At 46.3% G+C, this 26,384-nt stretch overlaps 2 protein-coding genes and 2 pseudogenes across 8 annotated transcripts in view; 2 read left to right on the top strand and 2 right to left on the bottom strand.

The window, feature by feature from the left end:
• Positions 1-3,487: 3,487 nt before the first annotated feature.
• Positions 3,488-4,213, bottom strand: LOC308240342 (annotated as a pseudogene). The gene is made up of 2 exons: positions 4,186-4,213; positions 3,488-3,845 (listed from the first exon to the last, which is right to left on the bottom strand). The product of its transcript is annotated as an uncharacterized misc_RNA (transcript).
• Positions 4,214-4,884: 671 nt separating this feature from the next.
• On the top strand, positions 4,885-5,370 carry LOC308239613 (transcription initiation factor IIA subunit 2-like; annotated as a pseudogene). The gene has a single exon. The product of its transcript is annotated as a transcription initiation factor IIA subunit 2-like (transcript).
• Positions 5,371-5,622: 252 nt separating this feature from the next.
• Positions 5,623-8,847, bottom strand: NDUFB11 (NADH:ubiquinone oxidoreductase subunit B11; the record flags this gene model as incomplete). Its single annotated transcript, XM_080653546.1, has 3 exons — positions 5,623-6,597; positions 6,772-6,902; positions 8,641-8,847. 3 exons carry the CDS (start codon positions 8,845-8,847, stop codon positions 6,474-6,476), a joined length of 462 nt encoding a protein of 153 aa, XP_080509672.1. The 3' UTR covers positions 5,623-6,473.
• RBM10 (RNA binding motif protein 10) overlaps positions 8,846-26,384 on the top strand; it is a 34,842-nt gene continuing 17,303 nt past the window's right edge. For 3 of the 5 annotated variants that reach the window (XM_080653540.1, XM_080653539.1, XM_080653541.1), the window contains exons 1-2: positions 8,846-8,985; positions 11,532-11,673. In XM_080653540.1, the coding sequence (XP_080509666.1) occupies positions 8,973-8,985; positions 11,532-11,673 (155 nt within the window). In that variant the 5' untranslated portion in view covers positions 8,846-8,972. Of the gene's footprint in view, positions 8,986-9,618; positions 9,689-11,531; positions 11,674-26,384 lie in introns of those variants that run through there. The other 2 variants (XM_080653542.1, XM_080653543.1) reach the window with 2 other exon arrangements.

Raw genomic sequence — 26,384 nt, 5'->3', positions numbered from 1 at the left:
TCTCCAGAGCCACCGCTTTCAATACCGGGCCCCAAACCCCTCCGGAGTGACTGTCAGGTTTCCAAAACCACCCTCCACTCCAAGTGCACAATCAGAACATCCACAAAACCATGATTACCATCATTTCATTTTTAGGGCACTTATTTAAGAACTTCCATGGACGCTACATTAATGTTAATGAGGATTCATCCCACCAATGTTTATAAACACCTAATCTGTGACAGGCAATGTTATAAGCACTCTCAGATTAACCTTCTAAATATCCTTAGGAAGTAGTTAGTGTCATTAGTCCCAACTGATAGAGGAGGAAAATGGGAACATAAGGTCACATTTTTAAAAAATATTTTATTGATTTTTTACAGAGAGGAAGGGAGAGGGAGACAGAGTTAGAAACATCGATGAGAGAGAAACATCCATCAGCTGCCTCCTGCACACCCCCTACTGGGGATGTGCCTGCAACCAAGGTACATGCCCTTGACCGGAATCGAACCTGGGACTCTTGAGTCCGCAGGCTGACACTCTATCCACTGAGCCAAACCAGTCAGGGCAAGGTCACATATTTGATACTTCCTGTATGTCTTTCTCAAATGTCATCTAAGTGAGGCCTTTTGCCTGGCCACTCCAGGTAAAATTTACACACACACACACACACACACACACACACACACACACACACTATACCCTTTCCTGTTTCATTTTTCTCCTTAACACTTATCACTATATTATACATTTTACTTATTTTTTGAAATATATTTTTATTGATTTCAGAGAGGAAGGGAGAGGGAGAGAGAGATAGAAACATCAATGATGAGAGAGAATCATGGATCGGCTGCCTCCTGCACACCCCCCACTGTGGATCCAGCCCACAACCCGGGCATGTGCCCTGACCGGGAATCAAACCGTGACCTCCTGGTTCCTAGGTCGATGCTCAACCACTGAGCCATGCCAGTCGGGGTACATTTCACTTATTTACCTCTATATGATCATTACTCAAGATTGTTATTCTTTCATTTATTATCTGTCTCCTCTAGAGAAGTCAGCTCCAAGAGGGGGAGGGAGCTTTTGCCTGTTTTATTCACTGCTTTATCCCGTCACACAATAGGCACTTGGTAAATATTTGTTGGACGAATGAATGAAAAAATGAGTGAGTGACCCTTTTCTGATGACGGTGGATACCTAACTGCTTTGTCTGGATCCTGGATGGCCCTGGCTTCGCCCCTCTGACTCAGATGTATTGGCTCTGCTTACAAATATTAACATTTATAATTGGAATTATGCCACCTCAGGTGAATTTTTGTTGAGAAAGTTTGCCCTCGGCTGAATCCTGAACCAATTTCATTCCTTCTTCAATGCCACACAGTGGCCAATTTTGGCCAGTTTCATTTTTTCTGAAGTTGTTTTCAGTGGGATGAATCATTTTCAGGTTAATTTTTACAGTGATGATTCCATCCAGGCATCAATTTTCTTGTCTGGATTATATTTTAGCAGTAATAACTTTGTCCCAGATAGCTCTTTGGCCTCAGGCTACTCCCTGAACTGCTCAAGCAATTCTTGCTTCAGGGACTATACAGGGTGTTCCCTCTCCCAGAAATGCTCTTCCATCTGTGTCTCATCTCTCACTTTCTTTACAGTTTTTTCCCCTCAAAAAAAAAAAATCACTTTTCAACAAGACCTAAGCTGACTACCCTATTTAAATACAGGTTTCTCCCACCCTACAAGCCTGATCCCCTTTACTGGCTTTAGTTTTCCCTTAATGCAAACAATACGACTGGTTGCCTTGTTTATCAGCTGTCTCCTTCTGCTAGAATATAAGCTCCATGAGGGTGGGAAGTTTTTCATCTTTTTTCCCTGCTGTGTCCCCACTGCCTATGAAAGCACCTGGTTCCGAGCAGGCACTCAATAAATATTTGTCGGGTAGCTTTCCTATCATTCTGAACTTTATTTGTGGCTAGTTGTCATCAAGTCTAATATTTCAGGATCAAAATTTGCAGGTTCACATTTTGTTGGCAACATAGGATCCTTCCATCTGTTCTCCCTCAACGTATTTCCAAGTTCACAGTTTTAGCTGTTGTTGGTTCGTTCTGCGGTGTGTATGTCTATCAGCAAGAGTCGTTGTGAAGCTGGTAAGAGAGTTCGTTTTTCTTTCCTGAGTAATCCATGAGAAAAACTGTGAGCAATCTCCATCTAGGATTGTCTAAGATGAGCTTTGCTAAGTTGGGTTTTCGGTAAGTTTCTGGTCAACTTTGTGTAGTGTGTAAAATATGAACTCCTCCTAACCACAGCCCATGGGGCCTTAGGGGTATGGCCTATGACCACCTCTATAACCTCATCTCTAGCCACTCTTTTCCTGGAAGATTCCAGGAATCATAACATTCCAGCCAGCCAGCCTTCTGGCGGAACTTACCTGTTTCTGTGCCGTGTACTCTCAGTCTTACTCATCACCTTAAGGCAGTGGTCGGCAAAGTGTGGCTTGTGCGCTCTGTTGACTAATGCGTTTGCCGACCACTGCCTTAAGGCAAACTTCCTGAGAACTGAGACTATCAGGTCCCTCCAGAAACAGACCCTGAGATAAGGATTGAAGTCAAGTAGTTTATCTGTCTTGTTCACTGAGCCTTGCACATAATAAAGGCTCTATTCAATTGAAGGATGAAGGTGTATATCTGTTATGTTGCTGGAGCAAAGCTGGGTCTAAAATATCAAGGTTCAATGCACCAAGAGGTTGCCGGTTTGATTCCAGGTCAGGGCATGTGCTGGGGTTTCAGGCTCGATCTTGCTGGGGGCCGTGCAGGAGGCAGCCAACTGATGTTTCTCTCTCATCGATGTTTCTCTCTCCCCTCCTCTCTTTCTAACATTCAATAAAAAACGTATTTTAAAATATCATGGCTCAAATATCCTTGGGGTCAAACAGTAGGGTGAAAACATGTTTTTCTCTGACCACTCCCACTGGCCACCACGCCCACCCTGGGAAATTCCGGTGTCTGTCAGCGCCTGGCGCACGGTCAGGGCTTGACACACAGGAGGAACTCAACTCCCACCTCTTCATCCCAATGTAGCCCTTACAAAGCCAGTTGTTTAGCAAAATGGCTGCTATGAGAAAGACGGAGAATGTTGAGCGATGGTGAGGATGTAGCACTTGCAAAAGGGGGAAGTGTAGTTGGGAAAACTGGCATGCTTTACTAAGGCTCATCACCTGTCTACCCCATGATAGCAATTCTGTTCCCACATATATGCCCAAGAGAAATGAGTGCATATGCCCATCAAAAGATGTTCACAGAATAATTTTTTTACTCAGTCTTTTTATTTTTTAAATATATTTTATTGATTTTTTACAGAGAGGAAGGGAGAGGGATAGAGAGTTAGAAACATGGATGAGAGAGAAATATCAATCAGCTGCCTCCTGCACACCTCCCACTGGGGATGTGCCCACAACCAAGGTATGTGCCCCCAACTGGAATTGAACCTGGGACCCTGCAGTCCGCAGGCTGACGCTCTATCCACTGAGCCAAACCGGTTTTGGCAACTCAGTCTTTTTATTATAGTACATAGGCTGGGACTGATGGGATGGAGTAGATGTGGGCAACCATTGCTGATTAGCATAAATGCCTATCCCGATAGCCATGAATGTGCCAAAGGTGCCACCACTTGACATTGCAGTTTTCCTGAGGCCATCAGCTTCTGACCCCACATTCCGATCCTGAGACAGAAAAAGGTGCCAAAGAGTGCCCCAGCCACCATGCCCATGGTGCAACCCATCACCAAGCCCATCTTTGTGCGGTCAAAGCAGCTTGGCTGGGACTGTCCATCGGGACCCACGGCCACTGGAATCTCGCTTATGGCCTCAGTCACTCCAAGAATTACTTTTTTTTATTATTGATTTTTTACAGAGAGGAAGGGAGAGGGATAGAGAGTTAGAAACATTGATGAGAGAAACATTGATCAGCTGCCTCCTGCACACCCCCTACTGGGGATGTGCCCGCAACCAAGGTACGTGCCTTTGACCAGAATTGAACCTGGGACCCTTGAGTCCGCAGGCCGACGCTCTATCCACTGAGCCAAACTGGTTAGGGCAAGAATTATTCTTAATAGCCCCAGACAGAGAAGTGCCCAAATACCCACTGACACTAGAATGGATGAAGTGTGGTCTATTCACACAATGGAAGAGAGCACAGTAATGTAACTACTGACCATGTAACAACGTGGATCTCACAAACATAGCGCTAAATGAAAGAAGTCAGATGCAAAAATGTCTCCATGCACTTACATGAAGCACTGAACTAGCCCAGTGGTCGGCAAACTCATTAGTCAACAAAGCCAAATATCAACAGTACAACGATTGAAATTTCTTTTGAGAGCCACATTTTTTAAACTTAAACTTCTTCTAATGCCACTTCTTCAAAATAGACTCGCCCAGGCCGTGGTATTTTGTGGAAGAGCATAACACTCAAGGGGCCAAAGAGCCCCATGTGGCTCGCGAGCCGCAGTTTGCCGACCACGGAACTAGACAAATGAATCTGCACTGTTACAAGTTGGGAGAGTGTTTACCCTTGAGGGGGGGAGGGTGGATCTGAAGGAACTTCAGGAGACAGAGGCGCCCTGGAAGAAGATTGAAATGGCAGACATGTGAGTAAAGAAGCCATCTTGGGGTTTCTGCTGTGGCTAAAGAGGTGGTGGGATAGAGCGTCGGCCTGCGGACTCAAGGGTCCCGGGTTCGATTCCAGTCAAGGGCATGTACCTTGGTTGCGGGCACATACCCGGTAGGGAGTGTACAGGAGGCAGCTGATCGATGTTTCTCTCTCATCGATGTTTCTAACCTTCTGTCCCTCTCCCTTCCTCTCTGTAAAATATCAATAAAATATATTAAAAAAAAAAAGAGGTGGTGGGGAAGAGGTGGTAGGAGTCTCCTTCTGGGCTCCTGGCGGTGCTGATTCTGTCTGCTCCGCGGCGGGAAGCGCCTTCCCCACAAGACATCAATGCAAGACTGAATAAGAAAAAGTTCCTTCCTTCTAAGCCATGGCCTATCAATTATATAGAAATACCACTTTGGGAAATAGTCTTCAGGAAAGCCTCGATGAACTCATACAGTCTCAACAGATCACTCCCTAACTTGCCCTTCAAGTTCTACTTCAATTTGATAAGGCTATAAATTCAGCGTTGGCACAAAGGGTCAGGAACAGAGTCAATTTCAGGGGCTCTCTAAATACATACAGATTCTGCGATAATGTGTGGACTTTGGTATTGAATGATGTTGAATTCAGAGAGGTGACAGAACTTATTAAAGTGGATAAAGTGAAAATTGTAGCCTGTGATGGTAAAAATACTGGCTCCAATACTACAGAATGAATAGAAAAATGGTTCTTTTATGCCATCTTCTGTTATTATTCATCACTTTTTTTTTTTTATTTTTGGGTTTTTTTTATGTATTTTATTGATATTTTACAGAGAGGAAGGGAAAGGGATAGAGAGTTAGAAACATCGATGAGAGAGAAACATCGATCAGCTGCCTCCTGCGCACCTCCTACTGGGGATGTGCCCGCAACCAAGGTATGTGCCCTTGACCGGAATCGAACCTGGGACCTTTCAGTCCGCAGGCTGACGCTCTATCCATTGAGCCAAACCGGTTTCGGCTATTCATCACTTTTTATTTATTTATTTTTTATATTTTACCGATATTTTACAGAGAGGAAGGGAGAGGAATAGAGAGCTAGAAACATCGATGAGAGAGAAACATCGATCAGCTGCCTCCTGCACACCTCCCACCGGGGATGTGCCCGCAACCAAGGCACATGCCCTTGACCGGAATCGAACCGGGACCCTTCAGTCCGCAGGCCAACGCTCTATCCACTGAGCCAAACCGGTTTCGGCTCATCACTTTTTAAAGAGAAGCATAGAAGAGACTTTATTTATTCTAGCATTGCAGAAACGACTACACTGTGCTATACTATCAGAGAATCCAGTAGCAAGACGCTTATAACTCTGTAGCCTCTTACATTACCTTTATTCTACAGCATGAAGAAACAGACTTTTTTTTTTTTAATGACAAATCAAACGTCGTTGCCTTCCTAATAATATTCTTTAATAAATTCATTTTAAAACTCAAAAAAAAAAAAGCCATCTTGGATGTCCAGCCCAGTTGAGCTTTCAAATGAATCCAGCCCCAGCCACCATCTGACCCTAAGAACCGCCTAAGTGAGCTCAGTCAAGCATAGGACCATGAAAGACAATACTAAATTGTCATTTAAGCCACTAAGTTTGAGGATGCTTGTTACACAGCAATAGATAACCAGAACACCCAGGAAAGGCTGCAGTGGCCCTCTTAAGGACTGACACCCCCACTCCCACAACCCCCTCACAACAAAATTAACACCAGCCAGTCAGATTTTCAGTCCCTTTAATAAGGTGCTCTGCGGAGAGGGCAGAATGGCAGGCAGGGGGGTAGAAAAGGTGGTGCTTCTTGAGGTCCACTGGGCATCCAATCAGTCCTCATCTGGTAGCCGGATCTTGCTGGGGTCAAAACAGTTGGATTCCATGATGGGAAGACCATTGGCCTCTCGGTATTTTACAAGCTTTTCAGCTTCCCGGCGGGCCCACTCATGCATCCTGGAGGCAGCAGCATGGGGGAAGGGAGACATGAGGAAGCCTCACTGGACATCAATCCCCACCTTAGCTCCCCATTCCTCAACGGCACGGGACAGGACTCCTGGCAGAGTCCCCTTCGACTCCCACCCCTACCTCTGCCCCCACCCATCCCATTCTCTTGGACACCCCATGAACCTGTAGTCAGGCAGATAAGCCACAAAGGTGGTGCCAAAGACCAAGACGATGGAGAAGCCAAAGAAGAAGACGACCCGCATGTTCCAGACATCCAAAGTAGGGTCCCTGTCGTAGCCATGAGTGTCAGGGTTCTGTGGAAGGAGAAGAGGTCAATAGGGCTTCCTGCTGCTCCACAAAGCCGTATGCTCGCCGTGCATAAGCTGTTCTCCAGTTTCACCTCACACCAGTCTCCCCGCACTCCCTAAGTTCCTCTCTTTCTGTTCTTAGGACTTGTCAAGCTCCTTCCCACCACAGGGCCTTTACACTTACTGCTCCCTTTGCCTGGAAAGCCTTTCCCCCAGGTGTAGTCATGGCTGGATCTGCCTCCTTATTCAAAGTTTTGGCTTCTCATCTTCTCTTTTTTTAAAAAAATATATTTTATTTATATTTTACATATTTTACAGAGAGGAAGGGAGAGGGATAGAGAGCTAGAAACATCGATGAGAGAGAAACATCGATCAGATGCCTCCTGCACACCTCCCACTGGGGATGTGCCCGCAATCAAGGTACATGCCCTTGACCGGAATCGAACCCGGGACCCTTCAGTCCGCAGGCCGACGCTCTATCCACTGAGCCAAACCGGTTTCGGCGGCTTCTCATCTTCTCTTAAGAGGCATTCCTAGTCACATTGTCTATTAAGTTGAACTATTGGAAACTGCCATTTTCTTTGGTCAAAATGGTTGAATATTGGCCATTTCCTATGGTTCAACCTAATAAAATTACCCCCAACCCCCAAGTCACTCTCGATCCATTTATCCTGCTTAACATTCTTTCTGGCATGTATTAGTTTACCAAAGTAGCATCCCACAGATCCTGTATATCACATTATCTTATATTACCAATTACATGCTCTATATTACCATTTTCAAGTATTTGACATATTTATCTTATGTGTTTTCCACTATCGTATAAGCTATATAAGAGCAAAGGCTTTATCTGATTTCTACACTGCTGGACCCCCAGGGCCCTGAACTGTGCCTGGAATTCAGTGGGCCCTCAATACATATTTACAGAATGAATGGATGAATGAATGAGCATCATATATATCCAAGCCCCTCAACCAGAGATTAATATTGATGAAGTACCTCCTATGTGTCAGGCCTTTTCGCATACACAGACTTCACAATATCCCAGGGAGTTGGAAAATGGCAATAATAAGTAACACCTTCTACATGCTGAGCACTTACTAAGTGCCAGATGCTGTTCTAGCATTTTGACTCATTTGATTATACGATGCAGGTTTAGTATTTTTAAGAAGGTGTCCTAATACTTTTCCCATTTTACAAAGAAACCGAGGCACTAAGGGGTTAAGTTGCTTCCCAAGGTCACTTAGGTGAGTAACTGTCAGTGCCTGTATTCCAACCCAGGCATTCTAATTTCAGAGCCTCTGCTATCACACAGCACAGGAGACCTGGGGGACCTAAGTTCAAATGTGTCCTGCCGCACATTCAGGTATGTGAACTTGGGCAAGTCACTTGGCATCTCTGTGCTTCAGTTTCATCACCTGTACAGGGAGTATACTAACAGTACCTAAGAGACAGAGTTGTTTGGAGGATCAGATAAGTTAATGTATGTAACATGTTTAGAAGACTGGCACCGCGCAAGCGTCCTATCAGGTTTGATACCTTTCTGCAAAATAAGGTCAGTCTCGCCTCTGGCTCTGAACCTAAGATAACACGGGGAAAATGAGGAGAACAAAACTAAGCAAAATACACAAGTCTTCGAGGATTTACCAGTTGCGCAACCCTCAACCGCCTAAGAAAGTCCTCTACGGCGCCCCGTCCGCTGCCCCCGATTGACCCTACCGGCGTCCCGTTTCCCCTCTCTCACCTTCTCATAGAGGTTTTCGTCCTCGGTTTCTGGGTCCTCCTGCCAGTGCACTGTCGGTTCCCGCGCCCGCCTTCCCACCGCGGCGGGTGGGGCGATCACAGCCCTCGCAGAGCTGGATTCCCAGCGAACCCAGGCAGCCAGGCGCCCTCGCGTCGCCGCTGCTGCCAAAAGGCGGCGAGCGTACAAACCTAACAGTCCGGGCGCCATGACAGACGGTGCTGCAGGCTCTCAGGGGCGGGGACGGAAATGGAACGCTGCGCAGCCGCAGTTGACCCGGGCGCGCTGATTGTCGCTCCGCCCTCTTCGCACGAAATAGGTCCCAGTTCGTCTAGATGGTCTTTTCAAGTGAGTTAAGGCGCTGAGCAGCCCTCTTTCCTCCCTGTGACACAGCCTTAATAGAGCAACCATTTCCTGATTCTCTCGGTTAAGCTATGGGAGTTCTGCCCGAGGGGCCTGCCGGGTCTCCTTTCCTTGGTGAGAAGAAAGCGATGACATTTGGGGTGGGTGGGTGCAGTTCCCAGCCAATCGCACCGGGTTTCCCTTGCCCTCTCCGTGAAAGAGGCAGAGCTTCCGCTTGGCTTTCATCTTTGAAGGAAGCTAAGCGTCTAAAAAGCGGGCCTCGCCCGATTGGCCAATAACTACTCCTTTTCTCCACTAGCAGGCGTTCGCATGGGGCTGGGGGCCGGGGAGGTGGCAGTCGCTTGCCAATCAGAGCGGCCCGGGGCTGGCCGATGGCGGATGGCGACCAATAGACGCGGCCAGCCAGAGCGCGCTCCCTCAGTAGGTGGATGGTGGTCGGAGCGCCGGCTCCCTGCTCCTGGTCGCCATTTTGTGCTGGTGGTTGCGGCTAGCGGGGAGTAGGCGGCGGCGGGTCTCCCGGGGAGGGCAGCGCGCTCGGCGCTTCTCCCCTTCCTTCCTCCGCCTTTCCGCCTCCAGCTTTGAACTTGGTTGTTGCGCGAAGGGGCTCCTGCTGAGCTGGGCGAGTTGGTGGAGGTGGCTGAGGGCCGAGGTGATGTCTGGGAGCCCTCCCTTGACAGCCCGAGCCGAGGTGAGAATCGACCTACGCTGGTCGTGGGGGCGGAGGTAAGGGGCCTGGGGCCGGGGGTGCGTGGACAAGGCGAGAGCGCGGACTGCGGGCCGGGACCGAGGAATGCGTGCGCGGTCTGAGCCTGGGAGGGGTTGTCTTTAATTTTTACTCCTTTTGAGATCAGGGGCGCGTGCGCGATCGGGGCGCAGGATGGGTGCATGCGGGTTGGGGGAAGGGAGAGACGGATGGGAGTGGGCTGCTGGGGTGTGTGCGACACGGAACTTTATCCGTTGGGAGGCAGGTGTCTGCGACTTTGTTTCTTATCTACAGGCGTGAGGATGTGTTGTCTGTTCTGTGTGACTTTGGGACTTACCTGTCCGTGGGAAAGTGTTCTGTGCCTCGGATCCTTAGGAGTTGGAGGAGGAGGAGGAGGAGGAGGAGGAGGGAGAACGTCTCTATGACCCTGGTCTTTATCCTCGCAGTGTGTGTCTAACTCTGGTCCCTCCCTGTTCATGGGAGAGGTCCTTATCCATAGGGAGCCTTCTGGCGACTGGCCCTAACCTGCCTCCTGGGTAGGGAGGGAATGCAAGGAAAGGGTGTATGACTTATTGCCCCTTCTTGGGGGAGGGTTGTCTGTTGACTGTGATGTTCATCCCTTGAAAGGGGGTGCTTATGGCCCCTATTTATTGTGGGTTCCTGTCTGTGATTTTGGCCCATAGTTATTTGGGGCGCGTGTCTGACTAGCCCCTGTCTGTTGTGGATACCGGTGTGTGACTCTGGCCCCTTTGCCAGAGTCTGATGAGGGTTTTGTATGGACACTTCTCCACTGGGGCCCCTGGTTGTGATTCTAGCTCTTACCCGTCTAGGAGCGGGCAACTCTGGTTCCCTGTGGCTTGAGGAGGAAGAGAAAATCGATGTGTGTGTATTCATGGAGGAAAGGTGTGGTGGCAACCTCGTAGGTGCTGTTACTGCCTGGCTTTCCTAATTGCTGTCCAGAGGGCAGGCCCGAAGATTCTGGGATACTGCCTGGTGACCCCTGGCCAGGTCACATGGCTCTCGGGATTTCCTTAGGTCTCAGGCCCCGAGGGTTGGGTGAAATGACCGCCCTTCTGAGGAGAAGAGCACAGTGGTTGGGAACAGCCTCCGAAAGGGCTCCTTTGGCCTCTGAATAACTTGGGCCCAGAACCCCAGGGAGAGAGCTGCCTTGGGACCTGGCTGCACATAAGAGACAGCACTCAGGGCTGAGCCAGTTGCCCCGTGAGGGCCGAAGCTGTGCTGGCCAGGAGCCCAGGGAGGCGGCAGCTGTCTCATTGCCAAGTTAGCCCCCTCACCCCCTAAGCCTTTCTTGCTCTACTGCTGTCTTGTAAGGGGCAGCCAGCATCTTGTTGGGAGGATGAAGTGGCACCTGGGGGGCCATGGCAGGAGCCCGGTGGGCGCCTGGGGCTGCTCCTGTGAAGTCTCGCCTCCATGCCTAATGTGCCTGATCTCTTAACGTCATTCAGCACCAAGAGCTCCCGTGGGCAGGTAGCTCCGGCCTTGAACGTGTCTACCAGTTTCAGATGTCAAAGCTCCGATCACAGAGCGGGTGACACCACCAGGTCCCTCCCTCTGCAGGCTGCTCCGTGTCTGCTGAAGGCCTTGCTCATTCTAAGGCAGTGAGCTCTAGCCTCCCCGTTTGTGGGGGAAAGGAGCAGAGCCGGCCAAGGAGGGGCTGCCTTCCCGCTCTGGGCCACAGGAGCACTGGAGTTGAGAAACACCGTCCCTGGACCAGGAGACAGCAAAGAACCTTGACCACAGGGGTTTCTCAAGGAGGCCCTCTCTGCCCCAGCTGCTTTGACCCCTTTCTTCCTGCTTCTCTCCCCAGAGTCCTTGCAGGAGGCATCACCCAGGCTGGCAGATCATGGTGGCAGCAGCGGGGGTGGCTGGGAAGTGAAACGGAGCCAGCGGCTGAGGCGGGGCCCTAGCAGCCCCCGAAGGTCCTATCAGGACATGGAGTATGAAAGACGGTGAGTTCCCTGCTTCTGCCTTGACCCAACGGCCTCGGCTCGTCCCCATGTGAGAACTGATCCAGGAAGGTGCTAGGCAGGGCTCTCGGGCTGAGGAGACAGTGTGAGCCAGCACTAGGCTCTGGGAATGCCATGGTGAATGAGACAGAAAAGATTGCAGCCTTCTCTTTATTACTCGGGGTCTCCCAACGGAGACCACACCGTTTGCAGGTGATTCCAAAGCAGTTGGAGGGGTGCCACGGTTGGTTGTGAGGGTAGGAAGGGATCAAGAGAAAGGTTTCTAGTTTGGGGGACCCACATAGGTATATGGTGCCATTCGCCAAGGTCTGAAGAGCCACTGTGGGAGGAGAGGCAGAGATGGGTGGGGGTTGTAAGTGCCTGTGGATTCTCGGCAGAGGTGTGAGCGGTAGCTTTGGGTTGAAGGGATGGATGAGAGTGGTGCCTTCCGTGTCAGGAATTTGCCAGGACAAGTATGGGGCAAGCCAGGTCAGATGGTGGGAGATTTCAGGGACAGAGTGGGCTGAAGTTGGCATGATACTTGTCTTGGAATGGGACACTCTCATACAGTTATTTTTAAACTCTGGTAGAACAAGAAACATTCGGAACACTTGATAAAATACAGAGTTCCCAGGCCATTCCCTCACCATCCTGCTGCATCACCCCAGCTTATTCTAATGCAGGTGATCTATTCTTTACGTTTTAGGTTACGTAGGAAAGCAGACCTAACTCTCCCCAAAAGCCTCTATTAAGAGTCAGTAGAGCCGAAACCGGTTTGGCTCAGTGGATAGAGCGTCGGCCTGCGGACTGAAGGGTCCCGGGTTCGATTCCGGTCAAGGGCATGTACCTTGGTTGCGGGCACATCCCCAGTGGGAGGTGTGCAGGAGGCAGCTGATCGATGTTTCTCTCTCATCGATGTTTCTAGCTCTCTATCCCTCTCTCCCTTCCTCTCTCTGTAAAATATCAATAAAATATATTTTTAAAAAAAAGAGTCAGTAGATTTATAAAAAGTCAGGAAAAAATAATTTTTAATGTCCTACAAAGGTCTTCTTCTACCACCAGGCCCTTTTAAACATGTAGAATTAGCCCTGGCCAATTTGGCTCAGTGGATAGAATGTTGGCCCATGGACTGAAGGGTTCTGGGTTTGATTCTGGTCAAGGGTATGTACCTTGGTTGCAGGCTCAATCCCTGGCCTTGGTCGGGGTGCGTGTGGGAGGCAGCCAATCAATGTGTCTCTTTCACATCTCTCTCTCTGTCTCTCCCCCTCCGGTCCACTCTCTCTAAAAATCAATGGAAAAATATCCTCGGGCGAGGATTAACAAACAAAAAAAAGTAGAATTATAATATTTTGTTTTCTAAAAAGTGAGCCCAAATTGAGATGTGGTGTTATTCAGTCTTGACCTTCTTTAAAAACGTCTTTTGAAAGGCATTTGATTTTGGATGGGATTCGCTGGAAGTGCTCTGTGGCAGTTTCTGAGTTTGAGTAGGTGACCTAACTTGCCTGCTTCAGACTTTATTACCAAATAAAGCCACTGGCTTTCTTTTTTGGGCTTTTAAAGGACCTCAAATGCAGAGGTTTGAGTTAATCATGCTTGTCTAGTTCACAGTAGGTTTCTATCATAGGTCAGTACAAAGGCCTTCTCTTGCCTTATCTTTCCCTTTTTATTCCCAATTCCCATAGCTGCAGGCAGCTTCTCTGTCGTGTTTGAAATGTATTCTTTGAAAATATCTAGTGTTGTTTAGAGTTGTCTATGTCTTCACTTTACACAAGTGATACAGTGCTGTAGTCTTCATTTTTCCCCTGAACTTGGTATAACTCAGCACTGCATTTATTTTTATTTTTATTTTTTAATATATTTTATTGATATTTCACAGAGAGGAAGGGAGAGGGACAGAGAGCTAGAAACATCGATGAGAGAGAAACATCGATCAGCTGCCTCCTGCACACCTCCCACCGGGGATGTGCCCGCAACCAAGGTACATGCCCTTGACCGGAATCGAGCCCTTGACCGGAATCGAACCCGGGACCCTTCAGTCCGCAGGCCGACGCTCTATCCACTGAGCCAAACCGGTTTTGGCTGCATTTATTTTTTTAAAGATCTGTCTGTATTGCCATGTGTATATTAGTGCTTTGCTTCTAATTGGTCCCAAAGACACCATGGGATGTGCCTCCTGCATTTTGCTTAATGATTTCCCCAAGGATGGATACCTGCTCTTCATTTGGGGGGCGCTAAAATTCATCACTTTTTTGTCTTACAATCTGTGCTTTCAGAATCTTCTGTGTTCCTACCTCTGGATCGCAACGATTGTTTTCACTGTATAGTCTTACCTTTCTCATTCAGGTCTTTAAATGCAGTTTTGAATATGGTATAAGGTAGATTCTGGTTTTATTTTCCTTCATTTAGTGGGCGGTTTCCCCAGTACCATCTCCCAAACAGTAGTACCTCATCTCATTTCTAGTTACCTCATGTACGTGGGTCTGTCTTGAGCGATCTAATTTGTTTCATTGATTTACTTGTTCTTTCTTGTGCTAGATACAGGGGTGGGCAAACTTTTTGACTCGAGGGCCACAATGGGTTCTTAAACTGGACCGGAGGGCCGGAACAAAAGCATGGATGGAGTGTTTGTGTGAACTAATATAAATTCAAAGGAAAGGAGCGGAGGGGAGAGCAAGAGAACCGGATAGAACAGCCGGATCCGGCCCGCGGGCCGTAGTTTGCCCATGGCTGTCTAGAACCTTACTGTCTTTTTTATTATGGTTTTATAGAATGTCTTAATAGCTCCCACTTTGCTCTTATTTTTCAAAGTTGATTTAGCCAAGTCCCTCAAAAACATTCAAGAATTTTTATTGAGGTTGCATTGAATTGATCTATCAATTCAGGGAGCATTGTCATTTTTGTCACCTTTCTCTTCTCCTCCTCTCCGCCTTCCTTCCTGCTCCCTCTTCCCTCTTACTCCCTCCCCCCATATAAGATTTGCCCCCCCCCCACCAATCATTTGAGTTAGTGGCAGACATGACCCTTAAGTACTACAGCATGTATGTCTTAAGAACAAGGACTTTTTTTCTTCCATAACCACAGTACACTTGTCAATATCAGGAAATTTAACGTTGATGTAATACTTTGTCTTATATAAAGTCCATATTCAGATGTTATCAGTTGTCCCAATAATGCCCTTTATAGCTGTTTCTCCCTAGTCCAGGATCCAGTTCAAGATAATACACATTACATTGAATTTTTAGTCTCCTTTAATCTGGAAGAGTTATTCAGTCTTTCTTTGCCTTTTATGACCTTGATATGTTTCAAAAGTACAGGTCAGTAAAGTACAGAATAAGGAATATAGTAAGTAATATTGTGATAACTATGTAGTGGATATGGTACCAGGTAGGTACTGGAAATATCAGGGGGAACACTTTGTAAAGTACGGAGGAACCTCGGTTCTCGAACTTAATTCCTTCCAGAAGGCTATTTGAGAAGCGATTTGTTCCAAAACCAAATCATTTTTCCTATTAGAAATAATGTAAATTGAATTAATCTGTTCCATACCCCCAAATGATTCCGTTTTAACCTTTCTTACATGCAATACATGTCTAATATGCCGTTTAATCTATAAACAAACACTTCTTTTCTTACATTTATCGAACCATCCCACTAGCCTTACTTCCCTCACTTTCAACACTCGGTCCAGGGGTGTCTTTCAGGTCAGCATGCAGCATCTTTGCTTGCTCATATGTCACTGCCTTCGAAGTGCTGTTACCTGGCTAACTGCTTTTCCCTTATCCAAATCAACAACAGTTTTTCTACCTCTTCAAGTGCCTGTGATCATTGTTTCTTTCACACCCTTAGCAACATTACCAATCTTTCAAAAAAATTTATCTTTATTGCTGCAAGTATTACAGATGTCCCCTTGTTTTTTTTTGGGTTTTTTTCCCCATTGACCCCCTCCACCTCATACCCACCCCTCCTAGGTCTTCACCTCTCTATTGTCTGTGTCCATGGGTTATGATCAGATGGAATTAATTGACATTTTCGGAACATTTCACCCCAAAGCTACAGAATATACATTCTTCTCAAGTGCACATGAGACACTTTCAAAGATAGACCACATGTTAGAACACTGAGTTAGAACACTAAGTACAAGTTCAAGAAGATCGAAATCATATCAAACATCTTCTCAGATCACAATGGCATGAAATTAGAAATCAATTACAGTAAAAACACTCAAAAACATTCAAACATATGGAGGCTAAATAGCACGTTATTAAATAATGAATGGGTTACCAAAGAGATCAAAGAAGAAATAAAAAACATCCTGGAAACAAATGCAAATGAACACACACAACAACCCAAAATTTATAGGACACAGTGAAAGAAGTCCTGAGAGGCAGTTCATAGCATTACAGCCCTACCTCAAAAAACAAACAAACTTTTAATAAGTTATCTAACCCTGCAACTTAAAGAATTAGGAAGAAATCAGGAGAAGCCCAGAGTAAGCAGAAGGAAGGAAATAATAAAGATCAGAGTGGAAATAAGTGACATAGAGACTGAAAAAAAAAACAATCAGTAAAACCAAGAGCTGGTGCCCTGACTGGTTTGGCTCAGTGGATAGAGCGTCGGCCTGTGGGAGGTGTGCAGGAGGCAGCTGATTGATGTTTCTCTCTCATCAATGTTTCTAACTATCTATCCTCTCCCTTTCCTCTCTGTAAGAAATCAATAAAATATATATTTAAAAAAAAAAACAAAAAAAAAAAACCAAGAGCTGGTTCTTCAAAAACATAAACAAGATTGATGAACCTGTAGCCAGACTCATCAAGAAACAAAGAGAAGACCCAAATAAAATCAGAAAAGACGTGAAATAACATTACCACTCTTGGTGGCCTCTTTATGTTTTAAAATTGTGCTAATGGTTGATTTCATCAGCAATGAAAGCATTCTCTTGTCTGTTGCCTGAGACACACTTTTTTTTGTCATGCTACCTCAGCATGAAAGGGTTGTCAGGACGAAAACCAAAGTTTCGTTCGACAACTGAGACATTTTTCTTTGAACAACTTGGTGGAGAACTGAATTGTTCAAGAAATGAGGTTTGACTGTATATGGTTGTCTAATCACTGTGCTGTATTGAAACCAATACAAAATAATGTTGAAAGTAAACTGTAATTGAAAAACTTTTTACTAAATTAATTTAAAATGGTAAAAATAATAATAAATTGGAAAAAAGGTACAAGTCAGTTGCTTTGAAGATGTTTCTCCATTTGGGTTTTTCTAACCTTTACTCATGAATTTTTGGCAGAATTATTATTTAGGAAACTAGAGGCCCAGTGCATGAAATTCGTGCATGGGGGTGTGTGTCCCTCAGCCCAACCTGCACTCTCTCCAATCTGGAACCCTTCGAGGGATGTCTGACTGCCCATTTAGGCCCAATCCCAGTAGGATCAGGCCTAAAGGGGCAGTCGGGCATCCCTCTCACAATCCAGGACTGCTGGCTCCCAACTGCTCACCTGCCTGCCTTCCTCATTGCCCCTAACCGCTTCTGCCTGCCAGCCTGAACACCCCCTAACCACTCCCCTGACAGCCTGATTGATGCCTAACTGCTCCCCTGACAGCCTGATTGCCCCTAACTGCCCTCCCCTGCAGGCCTGGTCACCCCTAGCTGCCCTCCCCTGCAGGCCTGGTTCCCCCCAACTGCCCTCCCTGCAGGCCTGGTCCCCCACAACTGCTCTCCGCTGCAGGCCTGGGTCCCCCACAACTGCCCTTCCCTGCAGGCCCGTCGCCCCCAACTTACCTCCTCTGCCAACCTGATCACCCCTAACTGCCCTCCTCTGCAGGCTTAATCGCCCCCAATTGCCCTCCCTTGCAGGCCTGGTCCCTCCCAACTGCCCTCCCCTACTGGCCTGATCGCCCACAACTGCCCTCCCTTGCAGGCCTGGTCCCTCCCAACTGCTCTCCCCTGCTGGCCATCTTGTGTGTTGGAGTGATGGTCAATTTGCATATTATTCTTTTATTAGATAGGATAGAGGCCTGGTGCATGGGTGGGGGCCAGCTGGTTTGCCCTGAAGGGTGTCCTGGATCAGGGTGGGGGTTCCCTTGGGGCGTGGGGTGGCCTGGGCGAGGGGCCTGTGGTGGTTTGCAGGCTGGCCACGCCCCCTGGCAACCCAAGCAGAGGCCCTGGTATCTGGGTTTTATCTTCTATAATTGAAACTTTGTAGCCTTGAGTGGAGCCAAGCCTCCTGCTTGCTCCGAGGCTGCAGCCATTTTTGTTTGGATTTATGTATCTTCTATAATTGAAACTTTGTAGCCTTAAGTGGAGGCCAGGGCCAGCCAGGGCTGCGGGAGCTTGGATTCCTCCATTGCTGGAGAAACCGAAGCCTCCTGCTTGCTCCGTGGCTGCCGCCATTTCTGTTGGGGTTTATTTATATCTTCTATAATGAAACTTTGTAGCCTTGAGTGGAGGCCTGGGCTGCCAGGGTGTGTGGAAAGCTTGGCTTCCTCCATTGCCGGAGAAACCCACGCCTCCTGCTCGTTCCATGGCCGCAGCCATCTTGGTTGGGTTAATTTGCATACTCGCTCCTGATTGGCTGGTGGGTGTGGCTTGTGGGTGTAGCAGGATGATGGTTAATTTGCATGTTACTCTATTAGATAGGCTGTTTAAATATTTTTAAACACATTTTATTAGATACTGTATTTAGGATATTTGCTTCTGTGTCCATCAGTGAAGTGGTCCTATAATATCCTTTTCTGTTTATGTTGCATTGAAACAAAGCAACCTCATTACATGAATTGGGCAACTTTTGCTATTTCTCTTTTTTGAAGAAATTTATATAAGAACTAGAGGCCCGGTGCACGTAATTCGTGCATGGGGGAGGTCCCCTCAGCCCAGCCTGCATCCGCTCCAATCCGGGACCCCTCAGGGGATGTCCAACTGCCGGTTTAGGCCCGATCCTGTGGGATCAGGCCTAAACCAGCAGTCAGACATCCCTCTTACAATCCAGGACCACTAACTGCTCACCTGCCTGATTGCCCCTAACTGGCCACCCTGCCAGCCTGATCACCCCTAACTGCCTCTGCCTGCCAATCTGATCGCCACTAACTGCCCCCCCCCACCAGCCTGGTTGCTCCCAACAGCCCCCCTCTGCCGGCCTGGTTGCCCCTTACCACCCCCTCTGTCAGCCTGGTCGCCCCCAGCGGCCCCCCTCTGCCGGTCTGGTTGCCCCTAACTACCCCCCCTGCCAGCCTGGTTGCCCCCAAATGCCCCCCCTGCCGGCTTGGTCGCCCCACGCAGCCTGCTTCTCAGTTGTTTGGTCATCCCTCACTAACACCCCTGCTGGCCTGGTCGCCCCATGCAGCCGGGTGTTCAGTTGTTTGGTTGTCCCTTACTAATCCCCCTGCTGGCCTTGTCGCACCACTCAGCCTGTTCGGTCGTCCATTCGGTTGTCTTGGATGCAATGGCCCCTGGCTCTTTATATATGTAGATTATCTGTCCCTTGAAAGCTTTGTAAAACTCACCTTTAAAAGGGCCTGTGCCTGGCCAGTGTGGCTCAGAGGTTGAGTGTTGACCTATGAACCAGGAAGTCACAGTTTGATTCCCGGTCAGGGCACTTGGCCAGGTTGCAGGCTCAATCCCCAGTTGGGGGTGTGCAGGAGGCAGCTGATCCATGATTCTCTCTCATCATTAATGTTTCTATCTCTCTACCCTCTCCCATACTCTCTGAAATCAAAGTATTTTTTAAAAATAAAATAAAAGGGCCTGAGTATTTTATTATTTTGTCTATTTCTACCAATTTTGGAATTTTATGTTTTCTAGAAATATACTCATTTTGTGGAAGTCCTCATATATTATGATTTAGTCCAGCTTCCTAGAAATGGCCTATGAACAGGGTCTGCCTTTCAACAGTGTTTAATCAAAGTGCTCTGTGGCCAATGAAAAGTATCCCTTACTATCTAAATCTATTCCCTTCCTGATTTTTACATATTTTATTAATGGTGGCCTTTTTTAAATTTGAGAGAAAGAAACATGGATCGGCTGCCTCCTGCATGCCACCTACTGGGGATCATGTGCCCTGCGACCTCTCAGTGCATGGGACAGCACTTGGCCAACTGAGCCACACCAGCCAGGGCTATTCTCTTCCTGAATTAGAGAAAGTAAGAGTTTAATATCCAAATTTATTTGGTTTATATTCTCAATGTCAGAGCGTTAGGATTTAACCTAAACATTTATTTAAATCTGTTCAATTCTTAAATTCTGATGACTAGAGTTCAAATATTGAGGGATACCTATAGTAAGCAAATATGAAAAAGCATTGTTCATATAAAAAACCTTAAGAATACTCATACCAGCCACTTCATGCTGAGCCATTTATCATAAAGAAACAATTTGGGTTCCAAGCTGAGCTCACAAGGACAGGAACTTCATTTCATTCACAGTAGTATCTGTAGCACCTAGAACAGTGCCTGACACATAGCAAATGTTATGTTAATATTTGTTAAACTAGAGGCCCAGTGCACAAAATTTGTGCACAGGGGGTGTGTGTCCCTCAGCTCAGCCTGCACCCTCTCCAAATTCGGACCCCTAGAGGGATGTCTGACTGCCCGTTTAGGCCCGATCCTACCTGGATCGGGCCTAAACGGGCAGTCAGACATCCCTCTTACAATCCAGGACTGCTGGCTCCCAACTGCTTGCCTGCTTGCTTTCCTGATTGCCCCTAACCGCTTCTGCCTGCCAGCCTGATCACCCCCTAACCACTCCCCTGTCAGCCTGATTGCCCCTAACTGCCCTCCCCTGCAGGCCTGGTCACTCCTAACTGCCCTCCCCTGCAGGCCTAGTCACCCCTAGCTGCCCTCCCCTGCAGGCCTGGTCACCCCCAACTGCTCTCCCCTGCAGGCCTGGGTTGCCCCCAACTTCCCTCCTCTGCCAGCCTGGTCACCCTTAACTGCCCTCCCCTGCAGGCTTGATCGCCCCCAACTGCCTTCCCTTGCAGGTCTGGTCCCTCCCAACTGCCATCCCCTGCTGGCCATCTTGTGGCGGCCATCTTGTGTCCACATGGGGGAAGGATCTTTGACCTCATGGGGGCAGCCATCTTGTGTGTTGGAGTGATGGTCAATCTGCATATTACTCTTTTATTAGATAGGATAGAGGCCTGGTGCATGGGTGGGGGCCAGCTGGTTTGCCCTAAAGGGTGTCCCGGATCAGGGTGGGGGTTCCCTTGGGGCGTGGGGCGGCCTGGGTGAGGGGTCTGTGGTGGTTTGCAGGCCGGCCATGCCCCCCGGCGACCCAAGTGTAGGCCCTGGTATCTGGGTTTTATTTATCTTCTATAATTGAAACTTTGTAGCCTGGAGCGGAGCCAAGACTTCTGCTTGCTCTGTGGCCGCAGCCATTTCTGTTGGGATTTATGTATCTTCTATAATTGAAACTTTGTAGCCTTGAGCGGAGCCAATCCTCCTGCTCACTTCGTGGCTGCAGCCATTTTTGTTGGGATTTATGTATCTTCTATAATTGAAACTTTGTAGCAGAGGCCAAAGCAGGCCAGGGCTGCGGGAGCTTGGCTTCCTCCATTGCTGGGGAAACCCAGGCCTTCTGCTTGCTGCAGCTCTGTGGCCGCACCATCTTGGTTGGTTAATTTGCATAATCACTCCTGATTGGCTGGTGGTCGTGGCTTGTGGGTGTAGCAGACGCATGGTCAATTTGCATATTACTCTTTTATTAGATAGGATGAATGAACAATTATCAAAAATTGGAAACCAGCCCTAACCGGTTTGGCTCAGTGGATAGAGCGTCGGCCTGTGGACTCACGGTCCCAGGTTCGATTCCAGTCAAGGGCATGTACCTTGGTTGCGGGCACATCCACAGTGGGGAGTGTGCAGGAGGCAGCTGATCAATGTTTCTCTCTCGTCGATGTTTCTAACTCTCCATCTCTCTCCCTTCCTCTCTGTAAAAAAATCAATAAAATATATTTTTAAAAAATTGGAAACCAACCAAAATGTCTGGAGACATTTTATTTTCCTCATTTGTTAATTATCTTTTAGCTTTATAGGTGTGTGTGTGTGTTTATTTTCAGGATTATGTTGTGAAATTTCAAGCATACAGCAAAGTTGAAAGAATTTTACAGTGAACCCATCCACTGGATTCTCTCTATACCCATCCACTGGATTCTCTCATTAACATTTTACCATACTTGCTTTATCACATGTTTATGGTATTTTTTACACTCTAGATATTTTTAAATGTTTATGAAGCCAGATTTTATGTTTTCTTTTTTATGACTTCTGGGTTTTGTCTTGCTTAGAAAGCCTTTTCCAATTTTTAAGGTGATCATTTTTTTTCTTTCTAATTGTTTTATGGTTTCTATTCAAGGATTTAAATTTTTTATCCATGTAGAATTTAGTTGGTGTAAGAAGTGAAGTAGATAAATAACTTTATTTTCTTAAAGGTCAGAATTTTTCTGTGAAGGACCACATAGCAAATATTTTTGGCATTGTAGACCATATGGTCTTTGTCACAGCTATGCACCTGAAATCAGCCACAGACAATATGTAAACTTTATGTAGGTGACTGGATTTGGCCCAGGGGCTGTAGTTTGCCAATTCCTGGACCAGTTATCACAACTAGTATTTATTGACTAATCCATCCCTCTCCCCTCCCCCCTTATTCTAAATTTCCATATGTTGTATTTGTACTGTGGACTCTTTGGTATCACTGATCTGTTCATTTGTGTTTCAATTGTCCCACCTTTGTTGTCCTACAATATGTCTTAATGTTTGATGGGGCTCCTCTCTCCCTGGTTTGCCTTTATTTTAAACAGAATTTTCCTGACCCTGCTGAGTTGTTTCTTGGCCCTTGCTGTTATAAGCAGTGCTGCAGTGAATAATGTTTCTATATGTGTGCAAGCATATCAGTCCATTAAATTCCCAGGAAAACTGGTGGTCAGAGAGTATATAGATTTTTAGTTTTGCCAGCTATTGCCAAATCCTCCATAGGGATTGTTCCATTTTCACTCCTACCAGCAATATTAGAGTTCCTATTCTCCATACAGCCTTGCCAACAGTTTGCTGACAGACATTTGGACTTTTGAAGATCTGTTAAGTTAAAAGCGTTCTATCTTAAACCTTTCTTACAAAAGAATTCCAAGTAATATATATATAGATACTCTTCACTCTAGGAGGTAGAACTTAATCCCCCTTCTCTTGAGGATGGGCTGGTCTTAGAGACTTGCTTCTAAAGAATAGAGAGTAGAAAGGGATAAAGAGAAACTTTACAGCAGAGAAACCTGACAGATCCCACCACACAACCAAGTGATCAAGGTCATCATCACCAGTGATAAGACATGTTGATAACATGTGCACCCTGGTACTATGTGATCAGAAGGGCAGCTCATATCTACTGTTTTCTTCTCCCCAAAACTCTCCATCACTTCAAGTCTAATCACAAATCAGACAAACCCAAGTTGAGGTACATTCTACATACCTAACCAGTACTGTTCAAAACTGTCAAGATCATAAAAACAACAACAGAAAAAAAACACAAGGAAAGACCAAGAAACTTTAACAGACCAGAGGGGGCCATAATGACTAAATGGAATATGGTAGTCTTGATTTGATCTTGGAACAGAACAGAAAGAGGATAGTAGTGGAAATACTGGTGAAATCCTAATATAGTGTATAGCTTAGTTAACTTCTGTTAACGTTAGAGGAAGCTGGGTGAAGGGTATACTAGAATTCTGTTATCTTTGAGCTTTCTGTAAATCTAAAATTATTTCAAAATAAGTTTGACTTCATCAAGATTAGTAACTTGCATATATCAAAGGATACTATTCAGAAAAGTGAAAAGACAATCCACATAAAATCAGAACATATTTCCGAGTTACATATCTGATAAGGGATTAACATCTAGAATATATAAAGAGCTCCTACTACAGCAACAGAAAACCCAATTCAAAAATAGACAACACACTTGCATAGACATTTCTCCAAAGAAGATATACAAACGACCAATAAGCACATGAAAAGATGGAGAATGACGTGTTGGTGAGGATGTGGAGAAATTGGAACCTTTGTGTGTTTCTGGTGGGAATGTAAACTGGTGCAGCCGCTGTGGAACACAGTTTGGCAGTTCCTCAAAAAATTAGAGAGTTACCATGTGATCCAGCAATTCCACTCTTGGATATATACCAAAAGAATTGGGAGCAGCGACTCGGGCAGATACTTGTACACCCGTGTTCGTAGCAGCATTATTCACCATTACCCAAACAACCGGTAGGTGGAAACAATGCAGGTGTCCATTAACAGATGAATGGATAAACAAACTATATACCAGCCCTGGCTGGTGTGGCTTGGTTGGTTGAAGCATTGTCCCGTACACCAGAAGGTGGCGGGTTTAATTCCTGGTCAGGGCACATACCCAGGTTTTGGGTTCGATCCCCAGTCAGACCACGTACTAAAAGAAACTGACCAATGTTTCTCACATCCATCTCTCTCTCTCTCTCTCTCTCTCTCTCTCTCTCTCTCTCTCTCTCTGCCCCTTCCTCTCTCTCAAATCAATTTTTAAAGATACATATCCTCGGGTGAGGATTTTTTTCTATTGATCTTTAGAGAGTGTGGAAGGGAGGGAGTGAGGGGTCGAGAGAGAGAGAGAAGGAAGCATCGATGTGAGAGAGACACATCGACTGGCTGCCTCCCACACTCGCCCTGACTGGGCCAGCGGGGACCGAGCCTGCAAACAAGGTACATGCCCTTGACTGGGAATCAGACTCACGCCCCTTCGGTCTGCTGGCCAACACTCTAACCACTGAGTGACCGGCCAGGACTCAGTGAGGGTTTCAAAAATTTAATGTGGTATATACCATACATACATACATACATACATACATACATACATATTCAGCCATAGAAAGGAATGAAATTCTGATACATTCTACACCATGGATCAACCTTGAAAACATGCTAAGTGGAATAAGTCAAACACAAAGGGACATATGTGATTCTACTTAAAAGAGGTACCTAGCACAGGCAAATTAATAGAGATAGAAAGTAGAATAGAGGTTGTGCAGAGAATTATTGTTCAATGAGCACGGAGTTTCTGTTTGGGATGATGAAGAGGTTCTGGAAATAGTGGTGAAGATTGTACAGGGTTATGATGCACTTTGTGCCGTTGAATTTTTTTTTTTTTAAATATATTTTATTGATATTTTACAGAGAGGAAGGGAGAGGGATAGAGAGCCAGAAACATCGATGAGAGAGAAACATCGATCAGCTGCCTCCTGCACACCCCCCACCGGGGATGTGCCCGCAACCAAGGTACATGCCCTTGACCGGAATCGAACCCGGGACCCTTCAGTCCGCAGGCCGACGCTCTATCCACTGAGCCAAACCGGTTTCGGCTGAATTTTTTTTTTAAATATATTTTATTGATTTTTTACAGAAAGGAAGGAAGAGGGATAGAGAGTTAGAAACATCGATGAGAGAGAAACATCGATCAGCTGCCTCCTGCACACCTCCCACTGGGGATGTGCCCGCAACCAAGGTACATGCCCTTGACCGGAATCGAACCCGGGACCCTTCAGTCCCCAGGCCAACGCTCTATCCACTGAGCCAAACCGGTTTTGGCTGTGCCGTTGAATTGAACACTTACAATGATTAAAATTGTACATTTTTCTTCTGTATATGTTACCACAATAGAAATGATTTAGAAAAACACACAAAACTAAAATTTAAATGTTTATTTTTTAAATGGTATATCCAGTGTAATTTTAATTTTCATCTTTCATATGATTGAGATAGAGCATCTTTTCAAATATAAATTGTTTATATTTCTTTACTGTGAATTCTGTTCCTTTCCTTTTTCCTTTTTTTTTTTTTAAATATATTTTATTGATATTTCACAGAGAGGAAGGGAGAGGGATAGAGTTAGAAACATCGATGAGAGAGAAACATCGATCAGCTGCCTCCTGCACACCTCCCACTGGGGATGTGCCCACAACCAAGGTACATGCCCTTGACCGGAATCGAACCCAGGACCCTTCAGTCCGCAGGCCGACGCTCTATCCACTGAGCCAAACCGGTTTCGGCTTTTTTTTTTTTTTTTTTTTTTTTTTTTGGTATTTTCCCCAGTTTATTGTTTGTCTTGACTTGGCTTATGATGGTTTTTGTTTCTTTCCAAGCAGACATGTTTTATTTTCATGAAGTCAGATTTAGTTATCTTTTCTTCCATGGCTGTTGGATTTGTGTCATAGTTTTCCCCATTTCAAGCTTATCAAGGAATTTATCCCATGTTTTCTTCTACTTTTAATGTTTCATGTTTTCCATCTATATCATTGACCCATTTCAGCCCGGCCAGAGTGACTCAGTTGGTTGAGCATTGTCCTGTGTCCTGAAAGGTTGTGGGTCCGATCACTGGTCAGAGCATGTTTCTCTCACATCAATGTTTCTCTCTCTCCCCCTCTCCTCTCTAAGCATGTTCTCGGGTGAGGATTTAAAAAATCCATCAATTATTGACCCATTTTATTTTTTAAAGATCTTTTATATATTTTTTTTATTGATTGCAGAGAGGAAGGGAGAAAGAGATAGAAACATCAATAATGGGAGAGACTCATTGATTGGCTGCCTCCTGCACGCCCCCTAGTGGGGATCGAGACTGCAACCCAGGCATGTGCCCTTGACTGGAATTGAACCTCGGATCTTTCAGTCCACAGGCCAATGCTCTATCCACTGAGGCAAACCAGCTA

This window comes from Plecotus auritus, assembly GCF_963455305.1.
Source record: "Plecotus auritus genome assembly, chromosome: X".
Taxonomy (NCBI): domain Eukaryota; kingdom Metazoa; phylum Chordata; class Mammalia; order Chiroptera; family Vespertilionidae; genus Plecotus; species Plecotus auritus.
Note: the sequence above shows the minus strand (reverse complement) of the source record. Positions and strands in the feature narration are given on the sequence as shown.